Below are 14,543 nucleotides of genomic sequence, written 5' to 3' on the forward strand. Positions count from 1 at the left end.
CTTTTGAGAACTGACATAGTTCTGCATTACCACCTTGTAGTTACTGAAAATGAAATTTATTCTTCACAGGTAGACTTATGATGAAGATACTTGGTGTGTGTGTGTAATAAGTGGAATTTATACTTAAAATAAATGAATGGTTACCTGAATTTGTTATATTTTTTTATATTTACATAATTAAATGTTTTAATTTGTATTATGAACTTCAGAATTCTAACTATAGTACTAAGTTATGGAAGTCAGTTTTGTAAACCTTTGGTATATTTTATGTTAGTTACCACAGACCACTATGTGTCTGTGGAAGAATACATGTAAAAAAAATAAGGTTGTATAGACTTTGACGATGTTCTGAAAGGTCAGGTGGATCTTGTTATTTTTGTTTTCTAGAATATTCTGAAGGATCTGGAAAAGAGAAAAGCTGATTTAAATATCATCACAGAGAGTAGTGCTGCCCTCCAGAACCTGATCGAGGGCAGTGAGCCTCTTTTAGAAGAGAGGCTCTGTGTCCTTAATGCTGGGTGGAGCCGAGTCCGCACCTGGACGGAGGATTGGTGCAAAACCCTAATGGTATGTTTTGAGGAAAATTCGATGAAATTTTCTCTCCTTTAATTACCTAAAAATGAATGCAGCTTTGATTAGAATTCCAAGTTCTATTTTCTGTGTATCACAATAATGTTTCCTGTGAAGTAATTTAATTAGATTGCCTTTAATTTTTTCCTTTGGAAAGGTAATTACTAGAAAGAGTTCAGAATGTTTCTATTATTCAACAAACCACTTGAGTCATACATGCACTTTCATATCTTAGTAAGTGTACGTATTTGTTACCTGTTAATTATTTAACATTGTGTTTAATTTTCATTCTTTCTTAAACTATATATATATAATATCTATTATGCTTTAGTAATGGTGTACTAGTTAAGAGTGCAGGCTCTAGCATCTGATGGCTTCAGTAAAAAGTTTTGACTACTAGCTGGGTGACATTGGTCTTGTTACTTAAATGTTCTCTAAGTCTCAGTTTTTTCGTATGTAAAATGGGCATTATTATAATTTCTATCTCATGTAGGTTTTGTAATGATAAACATAAAACATGTAGTGCTCTTATATAGCTATAGTTATAATACCCAGTATTAGATAAGATGATAATGATGATTACAATAATTGTTAAATGTTATTAGTCTTTGGCTATCCCCCTACACTGTTAATTATTTCATGAAAATAGTGACAATTTAATTTTCACAATGGTTTTCTGCCTCTCTTACACTAACAAATGAATGTATATATATATATATTCCACCCTTAGAAGGAGTTGTCTTTTATAAGTTATTATTTCTTTCTGACATATCTGAGACAGGACTTTTTCCAAATTCATAGAATTACTGGGTAATGGTTAGAGAGAGAGAACAAAAAATTATTGTATGTTTGATCATTTATTGAAATCAATTAGAATGTGTAGGGCATTGAAGTTCATGGGCTTATTATATCTTGATCTGTCAAATTCATATCCAGAGCTCTTGCAGGACTTACCTGTATAATCTTGAGTAAATTATTTAATGTCACCAAATCTTAATTTTCCTATATATAAAATGGGAGTAAAAGATCATATGTGAGTTGTTAAATTTTAAATAATGTTTGTGAAACTGGCTTATAAAATATGTTCATTAAATATATTATAGATTCATTTTTGTTATAAGTAACTTTACTCCACATTCTCATGACCCTTACTTCTGTATTCTCCAGTTTGTTCCTTCTGAATTCTCCTTTCAAATAATCTGCCCAGATTGCTTTACCTGCTTTATCAGGGTAAATAAATCTGGTGCTCATCAATTCTTTTTACTTAGAATACATATCACTGTCAAAACTTTTCTCATGTCATTTATTAGTTCTTTTCTTTTTGTAACTATTTTTCCATATTCTAGATTAATCATTTGTTTCCTTGCCTTTAAAACACTTTTCTTCTGTGTTCTCTAGTTTCCCTTATTCCATAAAATATGGTTCCTAAATGTTGATTTCATGTTAAGATGCTCCACTCTCCTTGATCAAGTTGTAAATTCTTGCCTTAGCCTCAGCTAACTTGACCAGTTTTAAGCAGCTTAACTGTTTGCTTCTGGTTTCAAATTGAGTCTTAATCATATTTTATATCCTGCTTCAGGAAACAGTACTGAGGTCTGTGCCTGGTGTAATATTAAGTGCTGATTGTATCTAGGTGAAAAGAAAGACATGGGCCCTACCCACTGAGCATGATAGTCTACTGAGCAGGCAGAATTGTATTCAGTCCATATTTTAATCATTCTTTTATTACTACTTCCTTAAGTAAGTTTTTAAAAAATACAGTCATGTGGGGCAAATGAGATTACTTGTAATACAAGAATGAGGAATAAGGGAGAGACAATGAAAGTGAAAAAGAAACTTTCACCTTTTATTCTTTTTCACCTTTTTATTCTATTGAGGTGTAAATCAAAGAAATTGAAAAGCTATTTAATCTTAGCTCTTCGAAGGTGTTTTACATGTCTTCTAAGGTTATCATCTTAAATATTGCATATGATTGTTATCAGTGTTTTATTAATTCCTTTGTAGAACCATCAGAACCAGTTGGAAATATTTGATGGAAATGTTGCTCACTTAAGTACCTGGCTTTATCAAGCTGAAGCTCTGTTGGATGAGATTGAAAAAAAGCCAGCAAGTAAACGGGAAGAAATTGTGAAGGTAGCAAATGCAGAGGATCCGTGACACTCCTGGGCGTGGAAGGCTTTGCTGCAGTCTTCCGTCTGGTGGAAGGTTCCAAGTTACTGGTGCCCACATTCTTCCCTTGCAGCAGACTTACGAGCTTTTATTTTGGTGGGAGAAACTGAGGTCTTGAATGAGTCATGTAGGAACAGCTCTTACTTAAATTGATTGTTTTAAAAACTCTTCAAGGAATTTCAGACATTTATTTAAATGACCTGTGATTCTGTGTTAGTACACCCTTGCTTGGTTTTGATTTTTCCCATGTGATAATTCTGTGTTTCTCACAATTAGCGTTTAATATCCGAGCTGCATGATGCCACCCTCCAAGTTGAAAATGTCCGTGATCAAGCCGTTGCTCTGATGAATGCACGGGGAGGCTCAAGCAGGGAGCTTGTAGAACCCAAAGTAGCTGAACTGAACAGAAACTTTGAAAAGGTGTCTCAACATATCAGAAGTGCCAAAGTGAGTCATTTTATATATATATTTGTGTGTGTAATTATATTTTTATACAAAACTTTTCTTATGGGTATGTATCTAAATGATAAATGATTATTTGGTATATACATAAAATTTTTTTAATTAAAATGATTTTCATGATTTTTCTTTGATTGGAGCATTTGACCTTAGTTATCTGATTGTATCTATGAAGGAGAGAGGACAAGAGGTTATTATAATAAACCCATTTAAGAAAATTTTTCAAAGTGTCCTTCAAAATTAAAATTGGCTATAAAACAATGAGACTAATTCCCAAGCTCGGCAAAAATATTAAACCCATTATTTTATAGTCAAGCTTTATAAATTTGTGCACAGTACACACTTGTGAACTTGTTTTTTTGTTATTTGACAGGTTGATCCATCTAAAAGTTACAAGTCATTTCGCTAAGTTTAACCTAATGCAGAAAGCTACTATCTGGCTTTATAAATTTGAAGAGGAGCTTTATGAATTTAAATAAGAGGGATAATAAATAAGTGCTTTCCTTAAGAAAGTGTGCTACCATATTATAATTTTCCTCTTTGTGTACCTTTGTGATTCTCTCTCCTCTTCCCTTGTTTCACGAGAGGAGGAAACCCAACTTTCTACTGTAGTGTTCTCAAGGCCCAGCATGTAGTGAGTGCTCCATAATGCTAAGCCGAAAAGATGAAAACATTGTGATGGTTTTCTGGGGGAAAAAACAAAGCAGCATAGCCGACTTTGGGGGTCCTTCAAACCAGGTATTCATTCTGACAGAGGATTCTGAGTTTTTCAGGATCCCAGCTTTATCCATAGGATTGCATTTCTTGAGTATTCAGTTAATTCCACCTCTTGAGATTTGTGTTTTGAAATTATCCAAGAAAAAGGATATACTTTATTGCCAGAAGTATGTATTGTCTAACTCTGCTTTAATTAGAAATATTTAATATAATAGACCAGACTAACTTTCATAGTGTATGAATAAATATACTTAGATGTTCACACACACACACTAAAAAAAACCCCAAAATAAACCTAATAAAAATCTTGGTCTAACTTTTGTCTTCCTTGGCCTTGATCTTTTTGTCTTACCTTCTGACCTAAGCTTATTTATTCTTTTCAGTAGACCTGTTTTTCCTCGTGTAAGAGATAAATGCAGGAGATACAGGGATGGGGTGAATAGAAATATGAAGAAACAAAATTGTCTTTGCCCCCATGGATAACTTCTGTTAATATTTTGGCATACGTGTCTTACTCATATGTATGTGCTATTAAAATATCAAAGTCTATATTTTTTGTATATTCGCCTTTGACATGGTTTTTAGCACCTATGGAATATTCCATTATAGATCTGTTATAATTTTCTATGTCAATTTTCTACTTTTTTTGTGCTTTTATAAATATTGTATCATTAAAACTCTTTCATGCATGCCTTTTGCTCATAATATGCCCTCAGGTCAATTCTTAGAACTCCTTAAAATTGTCACAAGAGGTGTGCATATAAACACTGTTAAAATAGATTTTGCGAGAGTCCTGCAGAAAGTTTGTGCCAATTTATACCTCAGAGTGAGAGTGCCAGTTTTCCATGCTCAGCCAATACTGTATTTCATTTTCCTGCATATTATTTAGTTTCATGAAACTAGTTACATTGAATTTAGTCACGTAAAGACTTTCTATCTAGATATGGGGGAAAATACTGCATTGAGAAATAAGTGATTTTTGAAGTTTGGGTATCAAAATCCAAAGGGGATTCCCTGGTTTCTGGGGAAAGTTAACTGGGAGGCCTTCACTGGGATGTACCTGTAGTGGGTGGTGGCCTTTCTTGCTTTCCGTGCCCATGGCAGGAATGGCTTTACATCATGGTACCGTCTCCTACTCTGCCCATGGGTGGTCTCAGAATCCTCCAAACAGCACACCAGGCCACCATGGTCATTTGATCACTATGTCACATCCATGACTGGAGTTTGAAGAAAATGGGTAATTCAGAGAAGCCCAAACTGGTAAAATCATTGCAGTAAGAACGAATGAAATTAACGTCCATTCAAATAAATGCTAGTTCCTCTCTTGACCCTCTATCCCTCTGCTATGATGGAAGGTCTAGTTAAGAATGTATCCTTTCAAATAATACTTTTACTTCTACAGTTGCTAATTGGCCAGGAACCATTATCATACCAATGTCCTGGGACTGCTGAAGCATTTGAAGCTGATACGCCTTTCTCTGATTTGGAAAAATTAGAAAATGACATAGAAAGCATGTTAAAAATTGTGGAAAAACACTTGGAATCTAGTGATGAAGATGAAAAGGTTGGTTCAAAGAGATTTTCAAAACCAGGGCTCTTATTTTTCTTCTCTGTTAATTGTGTTTTTACATCAATGATGTTTACCCAAAGAATCTTCCAAACATGATAGAACAAATCCAAATGTGATTTTTCTAGTGAGTGTCAATGTAAGATTTGCCGGGTTATTTATGTAATGTTTTAAAAAAATAGATACACGTTCTGACTAAAGTTAATGTAACCTTCATGTTATCTAACTGCTGCTAACCTCACATTCTTTATGTGATATTTTAACTTCAAACATGAAATATTATAAGAAAAACATGAATTTTTTTTTGTGTATCATTCAGATGAATTTATGTTGACTTATACGTTGTAGGTTAGGAACTAATAATAAGTGACCCTGTGCATTTTTCTTTTGAGTAATTTTTTTCAATTAAACTTTCAGATTGATGAGGAAAGAGTCCAGATTGAGGAAATTCTACAAAGAGGAGAACAAATGTTATATCAACCTATGGAGGATAATAAAAAAGAAACGATCCGTTTGCAGTTACTACTTTTACGCACAAGATACAACAAAATTAAGGTATTGTCACAGGAGAGTGTTTCACTTAAATAACTGTTCGGCTCTTGCCATTGAGATATTTGATGATGTATTCATGGGCACTTCAAAAAAACCACTTCCTCTCCTTTCTAATGTTCATTGCTAAATGTGTTTATATTTTTGGATGGGGTAACACTCAAAGAAAGAATCATAAAACCTTATTTTTGGTTACCTCTTTGGAATTTCTGATAATGTATTAAGCCAAAAAAGGGCCCCATCCCTTTTGGGAATGACTTTCTCTTTCAGTTCTGAATTTTATATATGGAGGTGTTGCCCATGTCAAAAAATTCTAGTTTACAAGGAAGTAAATATTTGAAATTGAGGAACTGTGATTTCTGCTCTAGAAAAATCTTTGCCATTTGCTCCCTTTTCAGTGACCATCTTCCTGGCTGAATCACAAATGTGCTTGTGTTTCCCAGAGTGTGTTCTTAAGTAATCCCTCTAGAATCAGTTTTGGTTGATGAAGTTGGAATCTAATAGAAATTTACAGTCTCCTGGCTTGCTGCCTATCTATCTGCAAGCATTGTAGCCTTGTAACGTGTCCCAAAGTGAACTTAAAAAAAATTGAACCCCAAAAACCAATTAAATCAAAATCTCTCAGATTGGGCCTAGTTGTGGGCATCTTTAAGAATAACTTCCTAGATGATTCTAATGTGCAGTCAGGATTGAGAACTACCAGTTTACAGGATTTATTTTCTTATTTGAAATACAGTTGACCCTTGAACAGTGTTGGGGTTAGGGTCGCTGACCCCCTGCACAGTAGAAAATCTGCATATAACTTTTGATTCCCCCAAAACTTAACTACTAATAACCTATTATTAACTATATGCCTTATTGATAAGATAAACAGTTGATTAACATGTTTTGTATGTTATATGTATCATATGCTATATTCTTATAAGCTAGAAAAAAGAAAATATTTTTTCAAATTATTGAAAATACCCCCAAAATTTTCCAATCTATTTATTGAAAAAAATCCACATATAATTGGACCCCTGCAAAGCTGTGTCATCCACAGGTCAACTGTATGTGTTAGGATATTGCAATTTTAAAAATATGTGCAAGCTCTTTATAAAATAAAGATATTAACTTCTTGTTATACTTGCTGTAAAAGTATTCTTAATGCTTTTTATCTTCTATTTTAGCTTTAACATGCAACCATTTAAAATATTTGTTTAGCCACACATGAATATGTGTTATCTTTGTGAATTTTTTTTGGCAGGCTGTTTTGGGATCTAAAAAGTCCTTATCCTTCAGAGAGTTGATGAATATTCACTTCTGTTTAGTCCAATTTTTCCCTATGGTTTGATAAAGACAAGTCTTAGAAAATTTTTATAAAGCATCCACTTAAATTAAACTTTTTAATCTACCTGGATTTTAGGTTGTGGTATGACATGAGCTATATCATGTAACACTGTCTAATTTTAGTTCTAGTTTGTAGTATATTTGTATTTCTGTGTCCTAGCAGAATTCTTTTAAAATGAAATTATCCAGAAGTAAAGTCTGGGTCAGATCTTGAGGACCTTTTTATTTCTCTCCTAGGGCAGTTTGATTGATCACTCTTGGAGATAAATTCTATTTTGGGGATACAGAAAGCACATATTTAAATTTTGAACTGCTTTGCTGTTTCTGCAAGAGTATGGAGGTTCAGAAGATCCTCGATTATTTTTAGTCTGCATAGAAAAAGATAGTCGTAATGAACGTAATTTTTTTTTTAAACTTGGATCTTTCTATTTACAATACCTCCTGACCTTCCCAGCTGAGTGGAAAGCCTCAGGTTTATGTGACTTTGTGGAAGGATCATCTTGTATAACTGAAAAAGCAGCACAGGATCCCTGGCCTTGTAGGAGTTGAAGTGGCTACCGCCAGTTGTTCAACAGAGCAGGTTAAAACAAAAAAGTCTGGCATATGTTTAGTGATGCCAGTGAAGAAAGTACTAGAAAGTTGAATGTCCTACAAGCACATATCAATAGCTAGAGTCCTGGCACCCCTTTTTGGTTGTGAGAAAAAAGAGGCTCTCTCAACAAGACCCTGGTTAGCAGATGAGAAAGATAAGCAGGAGGACGGATCCCAGTTTCTTATAAAACTCTTCTGACATGACTAGTCAACCTGTAAATACTTTCCTGGTGTCTTTTTCTTATTCCTTAAAGTTAAGAAGAGAAACCATTGAGCCTATTTTTTGTAATCTTCCAAAAAATTGGTCTGTTTAAAATTAAAATCTGAAAAAAAAATTAAAAAGTTTTTTTTCTTTCCTTATACAAATATTTAGTATTTTTTAATTCAAAACTGGTTTCTGGGTAGACACATTTATTTATTTCAGCTTTCTTTTATATTTGCTAAAAAATATAATTTGCTTTAGACATATAGGTAAATATCTAGAAATACTCTATGGCTAAAGTTTGAATGTGTGGCCTTAGGATAATTTAATTAATCTTAGAGTCAAATATAAATAATCCTGGAATCAAGGCAAGATATTTGTTGGCTTACTTCTAACCTGGCTATCTGGCACTGCCCAGCAATTGCTAAAAGCAATAGTTTATCAAATTCTAGGAAACAAATGTTTAACTTATAAATGCACCCCTGTTGATTCAACCCCAGTTATTGACTCAAGTTTTGTCTTGAGTCTTGGTTTCATTTAGGAATTCCCATTTTCAGCATCACTAAATCAGTGAATGTGGGTTTATGATCATTTTCACTGTTATTTTTGATTTTGCAGAGGAATATCATTTTTTACAAGTTCAGTATAAAAATATAATGAAAGTATCAAGGAAACTGCCTTACTTCATAAGTAGATGCATTTTTTCCATTTGCATATGGTAGACAGTGTTTATTAAATTGTAGCCCTGTAGGAGTAAAGGACTTGAACTCCTGAAGGACTGCCTAGTGGCCCATCCCGAGAGCACTTTATTGTTTAGAAAGCTCTGATAGAGGATACAGAATATACTTTATTAGAGCAAGTAAGTAGTCCACCAACTTAGTATCTCTCTGCATTTAGCATGTTAGGACCTATTGTCTTATGTAGGATATTCATGTTTTATAATATCTGTCTCAGAAGTTAAGATCATATACTGAATTCCTTGGATATTATTTTAATCAAAACCCCCATTGCATTTTTTATGTTATATTATGAATAAGTGTTTAACTTTATGTTTTCATCAAATGAAGCCCAGGCATATTTACTCTAACTGTGAGATTTTAAAAAATGGGTGAAATAAAAATAGTATTAAAATCCTTTATTTCATACAGAACTTTATTATTTGCAAGATAGGGTCATTTCCTCAATAAGCTTAGAAAGGAGTTGTATGTTTCTTGTTTACTATGTGAGTTTAGGTGGCATAGTTCTTGAAGAAAAACCTTTCAAGCATTAAATTATGCTGCTTAACAGCAGGGTACAGATGAAAATTAGAATAGAGATTGTTAGGGTTTCTCTATCAATGTGGGGCAGAAATATAAAAAAATTAAAATTTAGTTTTTTTATTTCAATTCATGTTATTGAATTCCTCTGCAAAATAATGTGTGTTTCTATCAGTTTGCTATGATTTGTTGTGAGGATATTTAAAGAGATATGCATTATTAATATTAATGTGTTAACAGGCTATTCCTATTCAGCAGAGGAGAACAGGTCAACTCGCTTCTGGAATTAGGTCATCACCTCTCCCTACAGATTATCTGGTTGAAATTAACAAAGTTTTGCATTCCATGGATAATGCTGAATTATCACTTAATGCTCCAGAGCTAAGTACTGCTATTTATGAAGACTTCTCTTTCCAAGAAGACTCTCTGAAGGTAAATTTCCAGGCACCACATTTGAATAGCCCCAGTTAATACAGAAATAAAACAAGGAATTTGTCATTATACCTACTTAGATGATCTGTAACTTTTAAAATTTGTGCCAAAGAATTCTTAAGGAATATGAATATTAAACCTATGTGGGTATATTAAACAATGAAATAAAAAATTTTTTAATTTTTTAAAAATAGGTATGCATTTTTTAGCATGCAGTTATTGATTCTTTGCAATGCCAAAGACTTTTTAAAATCAAACACATGCACAAACCATATTCCTTTCTTGTAAGCTTAATTGTCAGTTGCTGTAAAATGTCAGCATTTATCTTGCCATTTATAATGATTTAAGATTGGCCAGTTGTTCGAGTATGAAAGAGCATGTTGATTGTAAGTTAATTAAGTATCTGAAAGTTTTTAGTTAATTCACGAAACAAACACCATCAAGGCCTTTTCATATAATCTGATGGCACTTTATATATGAAGTTACAATAAAATTGCTGATAAATTTGGTGACTTTGATACCTCATTTCTGTATTTAATTTAGCATTTTATATTATATAAAATATAAATAATTTCATCCTCAAACACTTCATTACCTTTACAGAATGTATTGAAGTTTTTTTATACATCCTGTAGAAATGCCACTTTGAACATCTGTGAGGACTTTGTTTTCTGCCATTAGGGTATATCATGTAGCGTTCCTCACATTTTACCAGTCAATATAGGCATTATTTTAAAAAACAGTTTCCAGTTGTGATGAGGCAATTATTATGTCTCATTATATTTTAAATAAGCATTATACAATGTAAATCTTTGGTCTTCTTTGATCCCATTCTTTTTAACTCTGTTGGATTTTGTTAACATATGACAATGTATTTGTAGGATATCAAAGACCAACTGGACAAACTTGGAGAGCAGATTGCAGTCATTCATGAAAAACAACCAGATGTTATCCTTGAAGCTTCTGGACCTGAAGCCATTCAGATCCGGGATACACTTACTCAGTTGAATGCAAAATGGGACAGAATTAATAGAATGCACAATGATCGTAAAGGGTATGTATAAATTAATATTTAATTTTTCAGAAAGGTCTATAAGTTCATAGAGGCCTATAAGGTCATGTGCACATTAAGATTAACAAGAATATGTTTCAAATCCTCGTAGTAGGCCCTATTTATGAGTGTAGTTACTTAAACAAAGAGAGATCAGATCACATATAGATAATCCTTTGCAATGTAATATCTTAGCATCTTAATAAATTAAAGGAAGCATCTTGAATTTTTAAAATCTAAATTGTGTCTGTTTTCTTTAAAAAACTTATAAAGGATTTTCATTTATGTTCGTTTTCTCCACACACTTGATGATGAATGTGAGTGAAGAACAGAGACAGCTATAGACATTGGAATCCATATATAACTCCAGACCCTTTTTTTATAACTTGTTTAAAGGAATGCTTTGGAGAGTTCTCCTTTCGGTTTTGACCAGACCTGTTAATAAGTAGAAATAAAAACTGGTAAGATTTTTGCCAGTAGCTATGTATGTAGTGGAAAGACAAATTAGATGTAAAATAGTCCAATATAAAGTATCATCTAAGAGGAAAGCTAATACAGAAAAATACATTGGAAAACTTTAGGGACTTATACCAAAAGCTAGACATCATGTTCTTTATCTTTTTTGTTTTAACTTAGATATTTCATGTGATTATACAATCCTTGAAAAGATAACTTTTAACAGCATTTTGGTGTACTGCTTTGTATGGATGTTAAAAATCTTTTCTACATTTAGAGATTATCTATCTTTATAAATACTTCTGGCTAGTTAATCAGACTTGATTATTAGATGAAGACTAATTTGTTTGAAAAACAATAAGATTTTAAGACTCTGGATTAAATCATGAAATTGGTTATTATAACCCTGCCAACAATATATGTGAAAGTGTCCTTCTTACTGAAAGAACCCTTGACAGGTTTTTTTGTTTGTTTCTCTTAGGCCTTTGCCAATTCTATAGCGATGGAATGCATCTCAACGTTATTTACATTTCTTTGATTATCAGTGAGATTTCAATGTACTTGCATATGTTTATTGGCACCAGTGTTATTTCTTCTTTCAATTGCTAGGTCATGGTCTTTGCTTGTGTTTCTATTACAGTTTTATTATTTTTGTTTTAATTTGTAGAAGCTTTTTTCTACACTAAGGATATTAACCATTTATATTTTTCGTTTATTGCTCATTATTCACAACTTTTCATGTGCCCTTTAATTTTATTAATAGCATTCTTTGATATATATAGTTTTAATTTTATGTAATTATATCTTTTAAGTCTTTTCCTCTGTGATTACACTTTGTTTATGTGCTTTTTTTTCATTGTGAGGTTAAATATGTGTATTTTAAAAGTGATTTTGTTTGATTTAAATTTTGAGTATTTTGGTTATAGATTTTATTTTATCTGAATTTTATTTTGATTATGTATTTTGTGCTGAGGCTCTAAGGTTGATGGTTCTATACACCAAATCTTCAACAGCAAGAGTAGGGTCCATACTTTTCTACCGGTTAAACATTCCTCCATTCTCTGAGTTAAGAAACACTAATCTTTTCTATTTTGCTTTATTTTTCTTAAATGAATCATCATTTTTTCTCAATACTTTTGTGAATAATGCAGCTCTTTATTTTTGGTGAACTTCCTTTATATCATTTTCAGTGCATTCCTATCTCATGTTTATTTAATTCTGCCAATTCTGCCTTATTGTACTATCAGTTTTGGTCTAATACCATTACATTTTCATTTTTTAAAACATTATAACATTTTCAGCCAAATTTCCTCTAATAATTCTAGCTTTAAAATTCATAGTCTTTTTGTTTATTTATTCTTCCAGTAGAATTTTAGTCATGTCAATCCATTTGTGAAAAATTAATCAGTCTTTCTCTCACTGTTTAGTTCCTTTTCTGTGTTCCCAGTAAAGTTTTGAAGGTCTTTACCTTTCTCCCCAGGACTATAACTCAGTAGTTTTGTGGTTTTCTCGTGTTGTAGAGTTGGTGTATGACAACTTTTTCTACCCTGTGTGCATGTGTGTGTGTGTGTGTGTGTATGAAATTTATTTTCTTGGCCTTTTGCAGTATATTGACAGATCATTTGTAAATAATGATAACTTTTTCTTCTATTTTCAGCTATGCTATTCACATATATGCATGTGGCTAATATGGTAGAACTCAAGAACATATTGATTAGTAATGTTGATTGCTATGCCATTCATACCCTTAAGAAAATAGTTTATTCTTTGAGTTTTCAAAGTTTTAAGCACAGAACTGTATTCTCTTATGTTATAAAAGTCTCCTTTATCTTTCATTATTATTTTTTCTTTGTTTTACTTGATTACATTTGCTAGAGGACTATCTCATTTTATTTATCCTAATACTTGGAGGCATTAATTGATTTTGTTCTTCTTACTCCTAAATTTTGCTTTGTTTATCTCTTCCAATCTTGGTCACATATCCTTAAGTGTTTATTTGTCTCTATCCCTATTTATCTACCTTTTATAAGCAATAAGTGAAAACTCTTTCTGTTATAAAACATCAAGGCTGTGTCAAATGTTCTCTGCTTCCAAAGTTTCAGTTATAAGTCATAATCATGACCAGTGACCAAGTCCCTCTGTCCACACTAGGTCCCTGTGCTGTTTTGCCTATAAAATTTTTCAAACTTTGTTGCCCTCTAATAAAAGTAAGATAAATCCCATGAAAATAAAATGGATCCTCTTTCTTTGAGAACTCCCTTATGCCTACTTTGTTCATGACATTAGCTTTCGTATTTTTGCAAATACGTGATTTTTTAAAACCATCTTACACAAATAATGGAACTCCCTTTTTATCTGACAAATTTCTTTTCTTTCTTTAAGCCAGGTAGTTCATCCCGGGTCCATAGATCCTTGTGGATCTTTGTCTCCTAAGAACATCTTTTCAGACACTTACCCTCTGTCTTTTCTTTGGTGGCTCTCACTGCTGTGCGGGCCAAGTTCAGACCTCTCATCATGAACTTAGAACCTTTTAACAGTGTTCTCCAGATGGCCTAATTTCTACTACCTTGTACGTATTGCTCAAAAAAGAGTTTTCTTCACTCATTTCACGTGAACTTCTTTAAAGTTTTCTGTACTTTCTTCACCTTCCATTTCTGGTAGTTTTCCTTCTTAATTTTATTAGTTATTCTTTCCCCATCATTAAAAAGTTTTTGAAATTCAATTTCATCATAACAGACCTTCACACCCATGCACCACAGGCACATGCCTATCAATCCATCTATCTGTGTACTGTCTGTCTGGCAAACACTTATTGAGTGCTGATGAATGCAAAGCATATGCAGCCACAATATTTAGATACACCAAATAAATAACAGTTTGTTTCTCAGGGTCCAGAGGTATATAGGGAAAACAGTAGACAGGCATTTATTAAACAGTGTTTGGTGCTATGATGGGGACAACACTTGAGGCTGTGTTAGGAACCCTGAGTGATCTAGGAAGGCTTCTTCGAGATTGTAGTTAACCAGGTGAAGGAATAGAGGGAACACACATGCCATAAGGTCATAGGTAAGAGAGAGTATAATGCTTTTGAGGGAATGAAAATAGTTCAGTAGAACTCTTAGCACGGTTGAAGCCAGAAAGGTCTAAAGGGATCATATTGGAATGACCTTGTATATCATGTGAAGAAGCTTGCAT

The 14,543-nt window shown here is 32.8% G+C and overlaps 1 protein-coding gene across 10 annotated transcripts in view; it reads left to right on the forward strand.

Moving 5' to 3' along the window:
• Positions 1-14,543, forward strand: part of UTRN (utrophin) — a 454,961-nt gene that overhangs the window by 180,554 nt on the left and 259,864 nt on the right. For all 10 annotated transcript variants that reach the window (XM_037022103.2, XM_073219702.1, XM_073219701.1 and 7 more), the window contains 7 exons: positions 388-567; positions 2,575-2,703; positions 3,016-3,186; positions 5,318-5,479; positions 5,900-6,037; positions 9,650-9,841; positions 10,723-10,895. In XM_037022103.2, the coding sequence (XP_036877998.2) occupies positions 388-567; positions 2,575-2,703; positions 3,016-3,186; positions 5,318-5,479; positions 5,900-6,037; positions 9,650-9,841; positions 10,723-10,895 (1,145 nt within the window). The remainder of the gene's footprint in view (positions 1-387; positions 568-2,574; positions 2,704-3,015; positions 3,187-5,317; positions 5,480-5,899; positions 6,038-9,649; positions 9,842-10,722; positions 10,896-14,543) is intronic.

This window comes from Manis javanica, chromosome 13 (assembly GCF_040802235.1).
Source record: "Manis javanica isolate MJ-LG chromosome 13, MJ_LKY, whole genome shotgun sequence".
NCBI lineage: Eukaryota > Metazoa > Chordata > Mammalia > Pholidota > Manidae > Manis > Manis javanica.